Below are 18,777 nucleotides of genomic sequence, written 5' to 3' on the forward strand. Positions count from 1 at the left end.
GGCCGAGGTTACTGAGAGGCAGGAAAAATGGGCAATCTTTTATTGAGTCAATATCATGAATATTTTCCCTCTGTTAGCTGACGGCTACACTAAAATAATCAACAAAAGAGTGTGTGGCAATCGGTATGAGAAATTCTGTTAGCGAAGCTAGCTATCCTTTTCTTATTCATTATGTGTTTCCATTTTTTGTCATTCTCCAACAATTATTCATTTTCAAGATAAAGCCTATGCTCACCTTTGTGGTTTGTAGTCCAGTAGGAACGAAACTACAGAGCATTCAAGACTGAACGAGGCTGACGTGCTGCCTAAGATATGGGGACTGTCTTCTATAAAGACTTTGATAACTTTGATAGCGAAAACCCTACAGAACTTGAAATAACTGTCAGTCTTTCAAAGCTAAACAGTGGTCTGTTGTTTCTGCCCTCCTGATTGATGAGAAGGGGGTCCCCTCACAGCTGCAGTAATGAACATCATTCACCGCCTTGATTTTATAATGAGAGAGGAAACACAGATTGTTATTGAGATTTGTCTTGTCCACATAAACACTATTCCTCAATCCTGAATGAAGTGATGTTTGTTGTAGTGTGTGCAGTCTGATAGATGCGTAATGGCTGTTGCTGTGTCTGCATTTGCACTGTAGGGTGAATCAGGTCCACATGGCCCCCCCGGACCTTCAGGAGAGGATGGTGAAAGGGTTAGAGTCCCCTCTTAACTTTCTTCATGCATCATCGTCTTCCTCTATTTTCTCATCTTAACTTCCCCTGGCAATGCCTTTTGCTTTTTAAACTCTCTGTTCTTCTTAACAGCTCTTCTCCTAATTGCCTTCTTTTCTTTTCCTGTTATTCCATAATCCTCATTGCCTGTCATGATCGTACTACCTGCCCCCTGCCTTTCCCTACACTCAACACCATGATCAGTATCTTTAAGTGTTTCATTTAACTGCGATAATGATGCCAAATATTGTTATAAAACCATTACGATATAACATATCATATACAGTTTATTATTATAATGTATTCCATACGTGCAGTAAGCATTACTTTATAATAATTAGCGATTGCCACCTTTTGCAGGGCGATGATGGTGAGATCGGACCAAGAGGGCTTCCAGGTGAACCTGTGAGTTACTCAAAAAAGCTTCTTCTCCGATTTTTTTTATCTTTCACTCAACTTTAACTGGTTATTTCTGCCGTTGCATCTACTTAACAACTGCAGCCTTTGATCTTAAAGTAATTACACAGCATAATATGCTTTTTGTGCTTAAATATGTTGCTATTTAAATTCTAAGCATTTAAATTTTCACATTTCTGTAGCTTAGAATCTTTCTGGCCCAGAGAAAGTTGTTAAATCTGCATAAGAGAATATTCTTGAATGCCCTCGTTTATACCCATATCTTATGGATCATTGTCTTTGTGATGGTGATATAAATTTCACAAAAACACACTGGAAGGTTCATACATTTCAGGCCCAGTACTGCACTTATCAGTGTTAAATCCATTCTTTGATTTCTATCAGAGGCACCAGAAACATTCTTATAAGATTATATTCATGAATGCCTTTGACATGTTTTCTGATTGTTTATTCTTGATTGGAATTGTCTAGAAAGAGAAATGACAGAGGAAGCTTCCTAAGGAGAGGCTGCCCCTGTGGTCACATTGTAAAAAGGCATAAATTTACATTTGCAGTACCAGCAAATATCCATCTGAGGGCAGACTATGTTTTATTTATAATATAATAGGCAGACCTCTGTCCTGGTTTTTTATGAAATTAACATGAACAGTTTTTATGGCTGTTACTTCATCCTTGCAGCAGGATGGTGCTGTGGGTTGGATGTGGAGAAGGCAGGGAGGAGGGTATTGGTGCTCTGCTTAGAATAGGAAATTACAGCTACCCAGATGTTCAGCTCACATTTCTAAATGTACATTTCAGGGGCCTCGTGGGTTACTGGGACCAAAAGGACCTCAAGGACCTTCTGGATCTCCAGTAAGTATTTCTTTAATTCTAAATGCAGTTATTCCAATAAATAGACAATAACAGTGGATTCCTTTATCACATAAATATATACTGTTGGGGGGAAATGGCTAAACTGGGACGATTTTTGAAATTTTACTTTCTCACTTTAAAATCTACTATTTTTAAATACACATTGTAACATAAAAGGATTGTCGAAAGCTCAAGAACTGAGCTTAAGTTAATAGAGCACAGTGGTGTAAAGATACAGTGAATCAAACATAAGTTTCCTACTTTAACCTTTGTCCCACTTAACTAATATTCACCCTATAAAATAACACACACACACACACACACACGTGTATGTGTATATATATATATATATATAGTGTTATATTTCTATATTTTCTTTAACATCATAGTTGATGAAGTGAGAACTTCCTACTTGGAGTGTCAGTTATTACAAGGAATCAATTCCATTCCACAGAGGTACCTGAAACCTTGGGATATATGAAATACAATACCATAGTCTGCATTTTATTTGCTGTCTATTTCAGGGTGTATCTGGAATGGATGGTCATCCTGGACCCAAAGGAGGGATGGTAAGTGTGGCTTTAACAGAAAGTTTCGTTTAGCACAGCATGTGTAAACAGTCATGCACAGAGCATAGACTGGCGGCATCCTTAGCGTGCACAGCATGTACACACACAAATAGCAAGCAGAGCTGTGATTGAAAGTGTAGTCATAGTATACAATACGAAAAGGACTTACATTTTACTTTCTGTGCCATGCATCAAGGCTTAGTTGAGGATGGATGGATAGATGGATGAATGGATGAATGGATGGAAGGAAGGATGGATGGATGGATGGATGGATGGAAGGATATCTATATCAGGTCCATGCCTATGCTGATAATCGGCTTCGAGTTATAAGATCATCCTTTCATGCATTTTCTGTACTCACAAGGATTTTTATTTCTCATTGCACAAAAGGATTTTAAAAGTACGAAGAAATGTAATATCTGCCTCTGTAATGACATAAATAACATACACAGAAACATACATGCATATGAGCTTAATCAACTCAGTATTAAATGAGTACTAAACGATTTGACATTGCAATATACATGGCATCAGTAGTGGGAGAGTCTGCCGATGGCAGCTGGAGTTCTGCCTTGCTGACCCTTCGGGCTTCCTGAGTCTGGCTGAGCCGCCATGTATGTTACTCCCTCTTTTACCTGATGGCAGAACACTGCATAGGTGATGTCCAGGCTGGGTGGGGTCTGACGCAGTGTGGCAGGTCCTCCAGAGGCAGAGGTCACGGTGAATGCAGTTGCCTGTGCCAAGGAGTTTAAACTGAATAATTCTCCATTGATACATATGTGTCCATTTTGTAATAATAATATCATTATTAGTAATAACGCACAAATAGCAATTACATTTGCTCATCGGAATAATTACTAGTCCCACTGTTCTTAAGACCCATGTCAGGCAAACCAAAAATAAGTTCTGCTTATATCCGAGGCCACAGTGCAAGGCCTTTGAGGCCTGTCAACGGCTAATGTAATTTTGTAGACTCAGTGCGAATTGTTGAGAGATGAGCATGAGAAAGGGCCATGTTTATGTCTGACAAAGGTGAGTGTAATGGGATTATCTTGTTTCAAGGGTCCACAAGGAGAACCTGGACCCCCGGGACAGCAAGGAAACCCAGGAGCTCAGGTACGGTTATGTTTTTACAAGTTTAATCCAGAGCTGTCTCCTTGCCCCAGCAGGCGACTTATTTGATCAGAATGACCGCTTATCTCAGTGTGTATTTTACCCAGAGTGCACTGGGCAGCCAGTCTTACATCCCTTGGCAAGCAGAAAAAGCAGTAGAGCAGATAAGTGCTTCTGGATAAGTGCTTTCTGGCGCATTATATTTTACGGTTGGCCATGGTTTCCTTTTACAGGGTCTTCCAGGTCCTCAGGGAGCCATCGGTCCTCACGGAGAGAAGGTAGGCCAAGTCCTGCTAGATAAAATGATAAAAATATATGACTCATAATAACATGAACATTTTTGTTAATAACATACCAATTTAACTATAATTACAGGTTAATGCAGACTGTTGAATTTCAAGTTAATCACAAACGCTATGCTATTCTCTCACCCTAGGATGATATGTGGGTACTTACTGCTCATCTTTGGCATCACAGATTTTTATGAGATACTTTTCGTGTTTGTTTTGCCCCTGGAATAGTCATGGGGTACCTGACAATGGCAGTGCATGCCTGGCATAAAAAGCTGTATATAAAAGCTTAATTGTACCAGGTGAATACCAAGTTAATCATATTTTTTACCAAATGACCTGGGTACACAGTAAACAACCTTCCAGTCAAAATTCTAGAAATTGTGTTTTTATAGTAAGACTTTATACCTATGTCTTGGAATAGTCTGTGCATTGTGCTGTTGTTCTTTATAGACGTATTATCCTGGGCTCTTGTAAATATCACTATTTTATTATATTTTTTTGCTGTAAGATTATATAATGCATTTGCAGTCTCCTGCAAGTTGCTTCCCCCTTGGAAACCTGTCTTAGTGTAACCATTTGCTGTCTTTGATTGAGTTGTATACAGCTCTGCAATTAATTAAGAGACCACAGCAACATTTTTAGTTTCACATATTTCTTAATTTATGGGTGTGCTTCTGTGTAAAATATAATTTTTTTTTGCAAACTGCACTGTTTCTTCACTGTTGCTTCTGCCCTCTACCTGGCTAGTTTTTGGTCATTCTCAGTGTTTCCTGCTTGACTTTGTTCTCGTGTCTTACAAATTTTGAGCTGGGAAGCAATCTGCAGCTCAGTGTATCTTTCTGCCAGCAGAACCAGGATTAATTCAGAATTTAACAATGCAGATTCTTAAAAAATATGGAGAGGTCTCAATTTTTTCCAGAGCTGTATATGTTACTGATAGTGGTTTTCTGCTCTCCACAGGGTCCAACAGGGAAGCCAGGCCTTCCAGGGATGCCCGGCGCGGACGGGCCACCGGTGAGTTTCTGCCTTCAGCATGCACCCGATGTTCCTGGCGATTGGCAGGCGTGCCACGCTCCCCTGCACAGGCAAACGGCGTGGGATCGGAGGAGTACCAGTGCAGAGACACAGAACACGAACCTGCTGCGCTTCGATTTGCAGGAAGGCTTTGCTTCCTGTGGGACATTATGCTGCAGCTATGGAGCTGGCAGTGACGGTGACTCGCGTCCCAGTCCATGTCCTGCTCCTTCCACTTATGCCCGGGATGTCGACCTCTCCTAATTAAACGACTTTGACTCCTACCATTGATCATGCTCAAGTGAGCAGCACAGCTCAGGAGAGAGCATTGAAACAGATGGTGCTAACAAATAAGCAGCAGCCCAGGAGGAAACCAATTCCTTTTGAGGACCTCTTTCTCTTTCATGTCTTTTCCACACCTGGCTCTCTTCTTAGGGGCTGACAGACAAGTCGGCGAATCACTGATAATCCCCCCCCAGCCCCCGCAAGGAAGTCGTTATTGATAGTGTTTACTACCACACTGCCACATAGCAATGGCGAGTAATGAGCGAGCTATGCTCAACCACATGTCTCAGAGGAGTATAATTCATTTCCTTCACCCCTGAGACATCAAGGGGTCTCACTGTGCATATTAACCAGGGTTTAGTGACTTTCGGAGGAGTAGGGTTATTGTATCATAATTAATAAAGATCCCAGAACCACATTCTGCTAAAAATCTTTTGTTAGTCTTCTTAATGACTATTTAATGCTTTTGTGGCTGACTGTATTTAGAGTATTAGAGAAAGGATTTCTCAGTTTGAACCTTTAATCCTGAGAGATTGTGGCATTGTTTTCTAAAGCTATCCAGCTCTAACTGTCATCCTTTGTAAGATATTTATATGTAATGAACGTAATTGCATAACAAGAGCTCCTTGTTTAATAATTTATAGGGTCACCCTGGAAAAGAAGGACCTAATGGTGAAAAAGGACACATGGTAATTTAGTTACTATAAACCTTTTATTAGAATTTTCGATAATAAGAATGGCAACATGAAAAATGAGTCTTCATTTATGTTCCTTTATTTTTAACCCAAGGGTCCTGCTGGTCCTCAAGGTCCAATTGGGTATCCTGGATCAAGAGGAGTAAAGGTTAGTTTATTCTGCTGTGCCAGAGGTGAAACATACCTGATGAATTCCCTGAATGCTTCAGAAAGTATCATTGGGACAAAAAACTGCTACTTTTATAATACAATAACCTGAGTGTGATCTTCTTATAGGGAGCTGAGGGAGTCCGAGGCTTAAAAGGAACCAGAGGTGAAAAGGTAATGAATGAATCAGCATCATTTCTCATCAAACATTGGTATTTCTGACAGGGTGCTTATGTCTACAAGGTTCTAGATTACTTTATACACACTACAAGATAGAAAATCAAATGTCCCACGTGTGAGGAGCAGAGTGATAGATCTTATGTCTAATTTGCCTATTTTATTATCTCAGCCGATGTGAATATTTAAATACATTTATATTCCTGACATGCCACTTAAACCATGGAATTGATCTGAGATGTTTGGGTATTTTTCTTACAGTTTTTCTTATTGTTTCTTCTCTCCCAGGGTGAAGATGGATTCCCCGGACCTAAGGGGGACATGGGGATCAAGGGTGACAGAGTAAGAGCTTTCGTCTTTTTCTGTGTAATATAAATATCAGCATATGCACAACTTGAGTCATATGTAAATAATTGCTGTGAGAATTATTAAAGTCTGAAGGTATTGGATCCCATCTGCTTAACTGCAGTTACTAAACAATGTTATACTTCAGAATGGAGTCTCATTACATTGATTACATTTGCAGATTCTTGACCCATGTAGGAAGACAACTGACAGTTACGTCATAGGATACATTGAAAATATTTACTATTTCTTGATTGCTTATTCATTCAACAGCAATGTCTCTCATGAAATAAAGACCCTGCTTGGAGTTAGGGTCTTGATAGTCCAGGAAACGGACACATATCTCGACTGTAATGTAACATTCACAGGGAGAGCTGGGTCCTGCTGGGCCCAGAGGTGAGGATGGTCCGGAGGGCCCCAAAGGTCGGGGCGGTCTTCCTGGGGACGCGGGTCCAAATGGTCCAACTGGAGAAAAGGTTAGGTCGGCATGTTCGGCACATTTATCTCATTCCTTTTTGCAGATTTTCAGTTTATATTTATATTTCGTCTCCCCTTTATGCTTCGTATTTAGCTAAGGTATAAAGAAGAAATTTAAAACTGTTGTTTCAATGTATAATATCCACATTGTCGCCATATTGTTTCATTCAAGACAATGATCCCCTTACTATGACATTGATGAGCACTGAAAAATAGTTCAGAAATTATTGTTAACAGTGCACATAAGCTAACAGGAAATTTACTGAAATAAAATGTAATAAATAGCATGTGTAGTTTATCCATTGCAAATATTTTTTTCAATTACTTTATTGAAATATATTTTTAAGGTCTTTTGCTAATGTTAATATTCAAAGGGAAAGCTGGGTGTCCCCGGGTTGCCTGGTTACCCAGGACGACAAGGTCCGAAGGTGAGCAGTCTCTCTTAGTGCTGAATATGTCATTAAAGCGTCAAAGGTGGCTTTCTGTCTGTGAAAGGCCAGAGCCAGAATGTTATCAGATACTTACACTGAAATGCAGCAGTGTAGGCAGTGAGTATGCTATTGAAAGTCGCTGATTAAACATGGCAGTTTGGGCGTTTCTGCTGGTCCTCTTTTGACAGCTCAAACTTTGAAGCTAACAGTGTGTAGGCTTGGACCCTTGATCAAAGCCTGTTTCTGCATGCTGTGTGGTGTCTGTTGAGCTCCTACTACACTTTACTGTTCCCCAAGTACTTTATGCTACTTTGTCTTTGCAGGGTGTGTAATTAAATCTCTTCCTTGTTTATGACTATTTTAGGGTTCTCAAGGGTTCCAAGGATTTCCAGGGGCAAATGGCGAGAAAGGAACAAGGGTATGTTGAATAAGATAAGCTTGTAAGCTTTCAAAAGTTAAATAACTGAAATACAAAATACAAGACTTGAGAATTATTCTTATGTTGTGTTCAGTGTAGTTCCATAAGTTATAAGGTTTACCATACAGTTTTCAGCTTAGCATACTTGTTGATTTATTGCTATATTGTAGTTTCTTATATACTTATTTATGTATGTATTACCATGACAGTTATAGTTAGCTGTGACCTTGAATAGCTACAAAATAACTTCAGTTGTTGAGTATGGTTCTCTTTATCAATAGAATAGGTATCAATAGAAACATTATTATTTGTACTATGCCCAGTATTTTGTAACTAGTGTAGAGAGTTTAAGTAAATTTCTGAAGCTGTTCATTTCGATATCCTTCTGCATATAACATAACATGACATAACATGACATGACATAACATAACATATAACATAACATAAGAGAAAAATCATCTAAATGTCTTGTGTTATAATATGGCAGGGAACAGCAGGAAAACCAGGCCCCCGTGGACAGAGAGGACCAACAGTGAGTATTCCTATGGCAATATAGACATGTTTGCACTCATTGGCCTGTTTATTGGGTACCTGCTTGGCAAGGCAAACATCCGTCTCCACTAAGCAACAAATTATGTGGCTGCAGCTAAATGCATCCAGATATAGGAAGGTTTGGTTACTGCATTAGAATGGCTAAGATGAGGATCAAAGCAATTTTCAGTGTGCTATGATCGTCGGTGCGTGGTGTCGTCATTTCATCAACTCAGAAACAGCCACCTTCCTGGGATTTTAACACAGCACAGAGTCCAGAGTTTATAAGGAATGGTGATATCCAGTCAGCGAAAGTCATGCAGGACATGGCATTGTGTTAATAAGGGGGGAATTAGCCAGAATCACTAAAGCTAAGAGAAAGACTATAACAGCTCAGTGCAGCTGTGGTGAGCAGAAGGGCTGTTTAGTATGTATAACTCACCTGCCATTGAGGAGGCTCTAATAAAGAGGCCACTCAGCGTATGTGTAAAGGGGGACAATATTGTTATTATTGTTATTGAACATTGTTAAAATGAGGACACTTGACTAACATCAGGTTATAATTATTTCAGCAGTAACAGTAACAAGCAGGTAATGATTTTGATGTATATTCCATCTCTTACCCTTTTTCCTGCTTCCAAGGGCCCTCGAGGAGAAAGAGGTGCAAGGGGTCCGACAGGAAAGGCAGGGCCAAAGGTATCGTATTCTGAGCTATGACAGCAGTTCCGTAAGACATACTGATTAAAGACTGACTGCAATAAGACCTTCCCAATTCCCGACCCACAGGGTGCTTCAGGCAGCGATGGACCCCCAGGACCACCTGGAGAAAGGGTATGAGCTCTTACTTAAGATAATAGCAGTAAAGCACACTATATCAGGTCAAAATAGCCAGCAGCGCTATCAAACAATCATCCCCAATATCAATGTTTTCTTTTTCAGGGCCTTCCAGGACCTCAGGGTCCAACTGGATTCCCTGGACCTAAGGGCCCACCTGTAAGTTCAGAAGTATATAGCGAATTCCCTACTGCATTCTTTGTCGACATTTTCAAGCGTCTTTTCCCTTTTTGTTCCCCTTCAAGGGTCCATCTGGGAAAGATGGATTGCCAGGGCATCCTGGGCAGAGGGGTGAAACGGTCAGGGCCACATTCTACCAGACGTTGGCTGCTTATGCCTGAGCCTAGATGGCCTTACTTCTCTGTGATTTTGTTAGATCCCCGCCTGTGCCTCAGTACAGATATCCTTACTATTCCTTTGGATGCTTCTTTTCTTTCCACAGGGCTTCCAAGGCAAGACGGGACCCCCTGGTCCTCCTGGTGTGGTGGGACCTCAGGTCAGTTACATACATATGGTCCTAAATTGCCATGGATCTTAATAATGAGATTGAAAATGTATGCAGTTAAAACAAACAAACAAATACTGCCCCCCATGAAAAAAAGGGATAAAATACATTAGATGTATGACTTTATTTGTGAATAAAATTCAATAATATTAGTTCTTTAGTTTGCTGGGTAGCTAGTATGTTAATTTATTGCATGCATGAAGTGGACGGTCTACAGTACCTCGAATTCATTTCTGCATTGTTACTGGTATATTGCATGTACAATACATCTATTCTTTTATCACTAATAAAATCAGACATGGTAAACATACGTGAGAGACAAATGGCACATATTGAGTTGTTTGCATCAGCAAAATGATTAACCTTTTTGGACTAAATTCCATTTAAAAGGTTCAGTGTTTTGCATTTTCAAATTCCAAATGCAGGGTCCTACAGGAGAGACTGGGCCAATGGGAGAACGTGGCCATCCGGGACCTCCGGGCCCACCTGGGGAACAGGGCCTACCCGGAGCCGCTGGGAAAGAGGGGGCCAAGGTGAGCTGGTATCGTTTTGGTCGAGTCCTCTGGCAAGTCTGCCATGTTGTAAGGTGCTGTATTGGGGCGCCTCTCTTATGCCGGTTTCTTCGGCTCTGTAGGGTGATCCCGGCCCGGCGGGCCCTGCTGGTAAAGATGGTCCACCAGGCCTGCGAGGATTTCCAGGAGAGCGAGGCCATCCTGGTCCTGTCGTAAGTACATTTTTATTTTTATTTGTAAAGTTATTTGAAAGTTTATTTTAAATGCTACATTTAATTAAATTTAAAATTTAATTTATTTAAAAATACAATAAAAAAGTATATTGATTAGTGATTAGATGTGAATGAAAATAGGTCCTCATTTGTCTTTTTTAAAGGGAATTTAAAAAATTTCTTTTGGAAAGAAAGGTGACCTTCCAGATTTCGCCATTTTCTAGGTTCCTCGGTGTAATGCTCTACAGGACATATTTGTAACCTGTGAGGCTCCTTTGTGAGGCTGTGTATGGACCAAAGTGGTTTTAATTGCTCCTTTCCCCTCCCATTGCAGGGAGCTCCTGGATTGAAGGGCACCGAAGGCCCCTCCGGCCCACCTGGACCTGCTGTATGTACACACGGATGCTTCCGGTTTCCTGTGTCACACACGCTCTATGCATGTCCAGCTTGACAGTGCTTTTTTTGTGCAGGGTTCCCCAGGCGAACGAGGTCCTGCTGGCCCTGCTGGACCCACTGGCCTCCCAGGACGTCCAGGACCACAAGGCCCCCCAGGTCCAGCTGGAGAGAAAGGTGGACCTGTGGGTATTGGTTCTGCTTCAGTACAAAGTCAAAATCTCACTAGAATAGTGTAATGTCTAGAATATAAATACATTTTATGTCTTTTATAATGTCTATAATGTACACATTTTATTTTTAGACTTGGCTAACACTCCCCACGGCATCTTTATACTCTATCCAATATGTCCATCTAATTTACCTCACAGCAGGAGGGAGTCGTATCTGAGATGCCTGTTCTGTCTTACAGGGAGAGAAAGGTCCTCAAGGTCCAGCTGGGAGAGATGGCATCCAGGGTCCTGTGGGGCTGCCAGGCCCCGCTGGTCCTGTTGGGCCTCCGGGAGAAGACGGGGACAAGGTATCCTAAGAATGGCTGTGACTGAGTGGGCTGTGCATGGTAACCTGACTAAATGATAAATTACATCACTGTTCTCACTTCCCTAACTTAACGACATAAAAAACATGCCTATCGCCTGTATAAGTAATACATCTAACATAAATTTTATCTTCATTCTGAATACATACTATATATGAATGTGATTTATATCAGGTAAAATTAAAAATTATTCCGGAGACCCAGATATAATATTGCATCATTCTGTTTCTTAACTGCACTCCTGGGCAAAGAAATGGGCCAAACCCACCAACTGAAAAATATCTAGCTTCTGTGGTCTCACAGCAAACAGCCGGAAGATATTTTGGAAAACTTGTTAGTTTGAGTTTTATATCAAACATTTAAATTTTTTCATGATTTTATCCCTGCATACAAGGAGACTGCGTAAGTGAATTTCCCTGTTTCCAGCTTCTCCCACAGCAGTTCACTGCAGCAGCGAGCAGTGACGGGCCAGTGGCTTCACTGGTCTCGGGAGTGCAGTCTTTTAGTTCTTGCTCATTATCTGACCAATGATTTGTTTTTAAGACCTTTAAAAGCTTAATTTTCGGCAGTTTTTGGTCTGCTTCCTTTTCTGCCCAGGAGTGCAGGAATAGACCAGCGCATCACATAGTGTGATGCGGGGAGGTGGAGATGCTGTACTGGGCACCGGCCCTGGTTCCCTGTGGGAAATGTAATATAAAAGCATGCTATCTCCCGAATGACATATAAATACATTAGACCTTAAATGTAAGATTATGACTTGGTCATTAATAATATTCATTTTTATGTCCTTCTTCGCATAATATTACTTAGCAGTAGGATCACTTGCTAGCCGTCGTATTAAATCATGTACATAATTTATATTCATCGCAAATATTGTCATTTGTCCTGTAGACATCTTTGAAAATGAGTCATGATATTATTAAAAATTCATATTTTATGTTCCTCTAGCAGAATAATAAGCATAAAAAGTCAATCTGTTACTCCTGGAACTGGGTGAATAACCTGTACATTAAACTTCCACTAGGGGGAAATTGGTGAGCCTGGGCAAAAAGGAGGTAAAGGCGACAAAGGAGAACATGTGAGTGTGTTTCCTTTCATTGGAAATGTTGTGTTTCATTCATCGCTCAGTGCTGTTCAGGCTGACATGGGCCCGGTCTTGTTCTCACATTTAGGGTCCTCCTGGTCCCACTGGACCTCAAGGCCCCATAGGACAACCCGGACCTCCTGTAAGTTTTTATGATGATCACTGACTATCTGTTCGTACCTGCCTGCCATTGCTCCATTTCACTGCACCCTTCATGCTTGTCTGTTTGCTTTTCAGGGAGCTGATGGTGAGCCAGGCCCGCGAGGACAGCAGGGACTCTTTGGCCAGAAGGGAGATGAGGGACCCAGAGGATTCCCCGGGCCTCCAGGGCCGGTCGGCCTGCAGGTCAGTACATTCTTCAACTAGCAGTATGTTTTGGGTTAAATACACAATATTATATATTTTTTAAATATGTACGTTATTTGTGTGTGGAAGGAAATGCTTGCAATGAAAATTTTTTATCTGATTTCAAACAGGGCCTACCTGGCCCCCCAGGTGAAAAGGGTGAAACTGGAGATGTTGGTCAATTGGTAAGATTCACTTTGGTGTTTTTAGTCATAGTTGGATATAACCCTTTTGCCTTAAGTCTAAAATCCACCACAAAAATCTGATCTATGCACTTTCCCTGTTAGGGTCCACCAGGACCACCGGGCCCAAGAGGCCCTTCAGGACCCCCAGGAGCAGACGGATCCCAGGGACCCCCTGGTGGCATCGGCAACCCGGGACCTGTAGGAGAAAAAGTAAGTATGCGTCTAAAATTCATACTTTCCACACAAACCCCAAGCCAGCATTAATATCTGCAATTAAGCTGCAAGGGCTGGGTCTGTGGGAGCTTATGTGAGCTTGAGATTTGAAAGTCTGTATGCAGCTAGCATGCAAAGTCACTGTTAGAGAAAATATTCCTACCAGTGTGGCTATTATTTGCAGAGAAACTGTGGTTTAATTCTCCCTTTCCATTCTAAACCACTGAGAAGACATACCATCTGCACAGGTGAATAACTACTGGAGAATAACATTATATTAAGATTTTTTAATGCCACCATTTACTAATAATTGTTCTGTGTATAATCAGTAAATCATTAATCATTAAATGTTCAGTTGTTTAGCAAATCAGTAAAGTAAGATTAATACATTTTTCTCATTTGATACTCTGTACACTGGGTCATGAATCAATCAATGAATTAGACGACTAGCTGGTTTAAACAAGACATTTACACAAACCAAGAGTCAATATATTGTACCACCACGTTACGTACGTGTGTGTGTGTGTGTGTGTGTGTGTGGCAACTGTGTTGTCATTACAAATAGTATTTTTCTTACTGACTATTTAAAAAGACAAATTGAAAAGGATATCAAATGAGCGTGTCGTTAGCTTCACAGACGGTTAGACCTAAGTGCACTAAAAATGTGCTTAAAACATCTTTTTACGGCACCCCTGACAGAAACCAATTTATGTGACAGTGAAAAATGCAGGGTGCCAAATGCAGAGCTCGGGATAAATGCAGCAGCAAAAGATTTATGTTGCTGGGCCAAGTCCATAAAGGTGAAATTTTATTTCTGTGCAGGAACACCCTGAAACCTCTTATATCTTTTTATTTTTATTTTTGAAGGGACATGGATAACATTGAGTCTTTGTGATTGGATGTCCTGTGCTGTCGTATATGCTGAGTGAATGTGCTGAGTTAATTTATGCATACAAAACGTACAATCATATTCCCCCTGCCTTTTTCACAGGGGGAAGCTGGTGAAGCAGGAGAGCCTGGACTACCAGGGGATAATGGACCACCAGTACGACAACGTCTCAGAATGATCTTTTTATTTTTGGATTCTGACAAAGCAGGGCCAACGCTGTCTTCTGTTAGCATATAGCCCAAAAGAATTTTTACACCTAGAAACCAAGACTTCAAGGTGTAATACAGGGTTAGGGATTCAACCCAGACATGATTTCAAAAAAGCACACGGTGGCAGCACATCAAGGTCACATACATGAATGAATTAAGCATTTTTTTTTTGTTACATTCGCATCTCAGCAGCATTTGCTACTAGCTAAAAACTATTACCAGTTTAATATCTATCCACCTTCAAAAATGAAGAAAACATTCAAACTCTACACACGCAGCAGTGGTGTTACTTGGACTGTCAGCTTCGGAAGTGTGAGGCAACAGCACTAATCGCTGCGCCTGCCTATCACCCATCATAGTTTAACACATATAAAATTATGTGAGGAAGCTTAGTAACAATATGCGAGGAAGCTTACTGTAGTAACGATATTTGAGGAAACTTAGTAACATTATGTGAGGAAGTTTAGTAACATTATGTGAGGAAGCTTGGTAACGTGAGGAAGCTTAGTAACGATATTTGAGGAAGCTTAGTAACATTATGTGAGGAAGCTTAGTAATATTATTTGAGGAAGCTTAGCAACATTATGTGAGGAAGCTTAGTAACGAGAGTGATGTTTCACAGTGATCTCAGAAGGAGCCTGATTTATTTGGGGGTTTCCTTTACTGGAGTAGTAATGAATTAGGCCAACAAAAGCTGACCAAACAGGCATAAAAATTCCATTTTCAGCATACACATCTTGCAGAAGGCTTTCTGGGGTAAGAAACATGCTAAAATCATCTAGGCAAACCATTATGATTGGTTACTCCCCATCCTGAGATGTGCTCACGGTGTCATAGGCTTTGTGGTTCCACAATATGTTAATATCATTATCACTTTATAAACGGTACTTTTGAGGCCTGAGAATGAATCTGTCTTAGGGCCCTAGAGGTGAGCGAGGAGAAAAGGGTGAAGCTGGCCCTGCTGGTTCTCCTGGACCTCTAGGTCCTAAAGGTCCTCCTGGAGACGATGGTCCCAAAGGTAGCCCTGTAAGTACAAGGCCAATTATAAACAAAGTCATAGTAGTCAGATGATTTCTTGGCCCTAATTATGTGTATTGGTTTAATAATAAGATGATATCTACATATCTATGGACATGTATTGGTTTAATGAGAAGATGACATCTACATATATATTATACATATTATACATATTAATAAATTGTATTATAAATGTTGAACAAGTAGGAAAATGCTATCAACCAAACTAAAACCATTTTAGTTACATTGTCAAATTATTAATAGCAAAAATAGGAGAGATACAAGTGCATCATTTATTTTTTTAGGGTCCAACTGGTTTCCCTGGAGATCCTGGTCCCCCTGGAGAACCTGGTATTTCTGTGAGTTTGTATTCAATAAGACAAAACTGGCATTATTGCCAGACAATATTCATCTGTTAAATACAAACTATATACTGTGGTTATACTGTACATCTTTGTCACATTTCCTGTGACTTTTAAACCCCAGGGACAAGACGGCCCCGCTGGAGATAAAGGAGACGACGGGGAAGCTGGTCAGCCAGTAAGGATGCTTCAACGGTCTTGCCTGAGACCCAGTTTATGTATTTTTTAAAACTAAATATTATTTTCTTGTTTATTAGGGCTCTCCTGGGCCTACCGGTGAATCGGGACCTACTGGTCCACCTGGGAAGAGAGTAAGTCGTTTCGTAGTATCATTTTTACTCCTTCTTCTCCCCTGTGTCATTGAGGGCTTTGCAAACTAAACTGCACCTCGGCCTATCCTCACAGGGTCCTCCTGGGGCCATTGGACCTGAGGGAAGACAAGGCGAAAAAGGAGCCAAGGTAATGCAACCAGGCCCATCTGCAAACACCTTACTTCACTGGCATCTCCCATGCTATCATCATGTGTCCTAAAAGTATCAAAGCATTCTTTGCCTAAGTAGCAAAGTAATGTGATGTTTTTGCACAGGGTGAGTCTGGTTTGGAAGGCCCACCAGGCAAGACAGGCCCAGTAGGTCCACAAGGAGCTCCTGGAAAACCGGGATCTGAAGGTCTTCGGGGTAATCCTGGCCCAGTTGTAAGTATCCTTTTTATTGGTAACTGTCTGTGTAATGTGGTGAATATGCTTTCATGCTTTCATATATATTTATAATTTTTTCATACTAACCTTAAAAAAAACATTAATTGGTCTTTTCTAGGGAGAGCAAGGTCTTCCAGGCTCAACTGGACCAGCGGGACCACCTGGACCCATGGTACTGAGAATTACCCTAACTTAATTAAACTAATTTGTCATGGTTACATTAGCTGAAGCTACATTCTCTTTAATTGTATTTCCTTAGGGACCCCCTGGATTACCCGGTTTGAAAGGTGACTCTGGTGTTAAAGGTGAAAAGGTAGGGCAAGCTGATATTCCCAGCATTACAGTATGTAAATCATTCATTTAAAAAAATCCGAAACCGGGGCATTCACTGGAAGGTTGGCCACCCTAGCCTCACTGAATCCTCGACAGCACCTAGCTATCAGTGTCCTATCAGTCTAACTCGTCACAAAGGTGTAAAATATGTAAATATGTAAAATGGACATGTACATTTGTAAATGAACCCTTAACCAACTCCGTAAATGTAATTTGCAGCATTGAGTACATTCCTCAAAGGGTGTCGTAAAATTGTGCTCGTAATTTTATTTTATTTTATAATGTAGGGTCATCCCGGTCTGATTGGCCTGATCGGCCCTCCGGGGGAGCAGGGAGAGAAAGGCGACCGAGGCCTTCCAGGTCCTCAGGGGTCATCGGGTCTGAAAGGCGACACTGTATGTCATCCATTTATCACGAATGTATATTATGGAGTAAAACGGCATGTGCAGCTCTCTCTGTAACAGCTCTAACCTGCTCTTCAGGGTATCGCTGGTCCCTCAGGGCCTCTTGGCCCCATCGGACCCCCAGGATTACCGGTAAGTGTAATATATAGATGTGATATGTGTTATATGTACTTGTAGTCAGCTAGACCTGCCAGCCAATGTCTTTCTGCACTATTTCTATTTATAGGAAAAAATTAAGCACAATAAATGTCTCTCTAAACCTAGAAGAATAAATCATACTGACATGAGTTTTACTACAACCGAAATGCTGAGAGCTACAAGTCTTTGAGAAACTGGGAAGCATCCAAGCAATCCAAACCTTGTAGATCACTCTATCTGCAGCACATCTGACATAACATGACATTCATCCCTTCACAATATAAGATAAGGGTGGATGGAGCCAAAGCCATGAGATAAGATTAAGTTAATTGTTTTCTTCAACCATTGATTTTTCTTTTTGTTTATATATCAGGCCAGTTTTGTTGAATGTCTATCCTGTCATATCATCTTAATTTTTTTTAATGAAAGCATATCGCCTACTCACTGAAATTTAGAGAGGAGAGATGACAGGGCACTAAATTGATCAACAGGTGGAAAATTGGGAGTGAATAACCAATAGTAAAAGCAAACAAACGATTGCAGATGATCAAATGAATCTGGAAGTTTGCAACAGACTTGTCAATAAAAATTAATACTCAGTTTCAAAATGACATGATATACTATTATTTTTTTCTATTACAGGGTCCCCCAGGTCCAAAGGGTGCCAAGGGTTCGACTGTACGTACCACACTAAGCAAAGTGGTGATAAATCAAACATTAAGGAGAGCCAGCAGTTATTAGCTGTAATGTAGATGTCTTTAGTTAGTGTTTCAATGTTTTTTTCAAAGCATTTGCAAAGTTCCTATCTAAGGATCTGTTTGTTTTTTCCTCTGTTTAGGGTCAAACTGGTCCTAAAGGTGAAACCGGTACTCCTGGACTACCAGGCCCTCCTGTAAGTCAGTGTTAATGTGTGGAAATTTTTTTCTAGCATGAATTAGAAGTCAAAATCTGCTTCCATTAAGCTTCCCAGTATAGCCCCTGCATTGTGACTGAAACCTCATTAAAGGAGATTGTGATGTGTATCTTTCCCCATTCATTTTAAAATAAAAAAACTGCTATTCCTTCGTACAGGGCCCCCCTGGAGATGTCATCCACCCCCTGCCCATCCAGTCCAGCCCCAAGAGAAGCAGGAGGAATATTGACGGCAGCCAGCTGATGGATGACCCCAAAGCCGACGGATACAAAGACTATGATGACGGCATGGAGGAGATCTTCGGCTCTCTCAACTCACTCAAGCTGGAGATTGAGCAGATGAAGCACCCCCTGGGCACGCAGAATAATCCCGCCCGGACCTGTAAAGATCTGCAGTTGTGCCATCCTGATTTCCCTGATGGTGTGTTATAATCTTAACGTCACAATGCTTTGTGTTTCTTTTACAGCACAGTTTATTTCATTCACATTCAGCCACTGTACCCTGCGTGATGGTTAAG

General features: G+C 40.9%; 1 protein-coding gene across 3 annotated transcripts in view; it reads left to right on the plus strand.

Annotated features, from left to right (window-relative positions):
• The window catches only part of col5a1 (procollagen, type V, alpha 1), a 74,973-nt gene that overhangs the window by 46,478 nt on the left and 9,718 nt on the right, over positions 1-18,777 (plus strand). For all 3 annotated transcript variants that reach the window (XM_049018870.1, XM_049018871.1, XM_049018872.1), the window contains 44 exons: positions 641-694; positions 1,074-1,118; positions 1,929-1,982; positions 2,507-2,551; positions 3,614-3,667; positions 3,898-3,942; positions 4,918-4,971; positions 5,901-5,945; positions 6,046-6,099; positions 6,228-6,272; positions 6,564-6,617; positions 6,989-7,096; positions 7,472-7,525; positions 7,893-7,946; positions 8,434-8,478; positions 9,120-9,173; positions 9,264-9,308; positions 9,417-9,470; positions 9,557-9,610; positions 9,754-9,807; positions 10,242-10,349; positions 10,451-10,540; positions 10,875-10,928; positions 11,011-11,118; positions 11,346-11,453; positions 12,496-12,549; positions 12,644-12,697; positions 12,793-12,900; positions 13,032-13,085; positions 13,188-13,295; positions 14,290-14,343; positions 15,315-15,422; positions 15,719-15,772; positions 15,900-15,953; positions 16,033-16,086; positions 16,181-16,234; positions 16,362-16,469; positions 16,591-16,644; positions 16,732-16,785; positions 17,093-17,200; positions 17,288-17,341; positions 17,990-18,025; positions 18,186-18,239; positions 18,419-18,680. In XM_049018870.1, coding sequence (XP_048874827.1) covers positions 641-694; positions 1,074-1,118; positions 1,929-1,982; positions 2,507-2,551; positions 3,614-3,667; positions 3,898-3,942; positions 4,918-4,971; positions 5,901-5,945; positions 6,046-6,099; positions 6,228-6,272; positions 6,564-6,617; positions 6,989-7,096; positions 7,472-7,525; positions 7,893-7,946; positions 8,434-8,478; positions 9,120-9,173; positions 9,264-9,308; positions 9,417-9,470; positions 9,557-9,610; positions 9,754-9,807; positions 10,242-10,349; positions 10,451-10,540; positions 10,875-10,928; positions 11,011-11,118; positions 11,346-11,453; positions 12,496-12,549; positions 12,644-12,697; positions 12,793-12,900; positions 13,032-13,085; positions 13,188-13,295; positions 14,290-14,343; positions 15,315-15,422; positions 15,719-15,772; positions 15,900-15,953; positions 16,033-16,086; positions 16,181-16,234; positions 16,362-16,469; positions 16,591-16,644; positions 16,732-16,785; positions 17,093-17,200; positions 17,288-17,341; positions 17,990-18,025; positions 18,186-18,239; positions 18,419-18,680 — 3,025 coding nt within the window. The remainder of the gene's footprint in view (positions 1-640; positions 695-1,073; positions 1,119-1,928; positions 1,983-2,506; positions 2,552-3,613; positions 3,668-3,897; positions 3,943-4,917; positions 4,972-5,900; positions 5,946-6,045; positions 6,100-6,227; positions 6,273-6,563; positions 6,618-6,988; positions 7,097-7,471; positions 7,526-7,892; positions 7,947-8,433; positions 8,479-9,119; positions 9,174-9,263; positions 9,309-9,416; positions 9,471-9,556; positions 9,611-9,753; positions 9,808-10,241; positions 10,350-10,450; positions 10,541-10,874; positions 10,929-11,010; positions 11,119-11,345; positions 11,454-12,495; positions 12,550-12,643; positions 12,698-12,792; positions 12,901-13,031; positions 13,086-13,187; positions 13,296-14,289; positions 14,344-15,314; positions 15,423-15,718; positions 15,773-15,899; positions 15,954-16,032; positions 16,087-16,180; positions 16,235-16,361; positions 16,470-16,590; positions 16,645-16,731; positions 16,786-17,092; positions 17,201-17,287; positions 17,342-17,989; positions 18,026-18,185; positions 18,240-18,418; positions 18,681-18,777) is intronic.

This window comes from Brienomyrus brachyistius, chromosome 7, assembly GCF_023856365.1.
Source record: "Brienomyrus brachyistius isolate T26 chromosome 7, BBRACH_0.4, whole genome shotgun sequence".
In the NCBI taxonomy this organism is placed as follows: Eukaryota; Metazoa; Chordata; class Actinopteri; order Osteoglossiformes; family Mormyridae; genus Brienomyrus; species Brienomyrus brachyistius.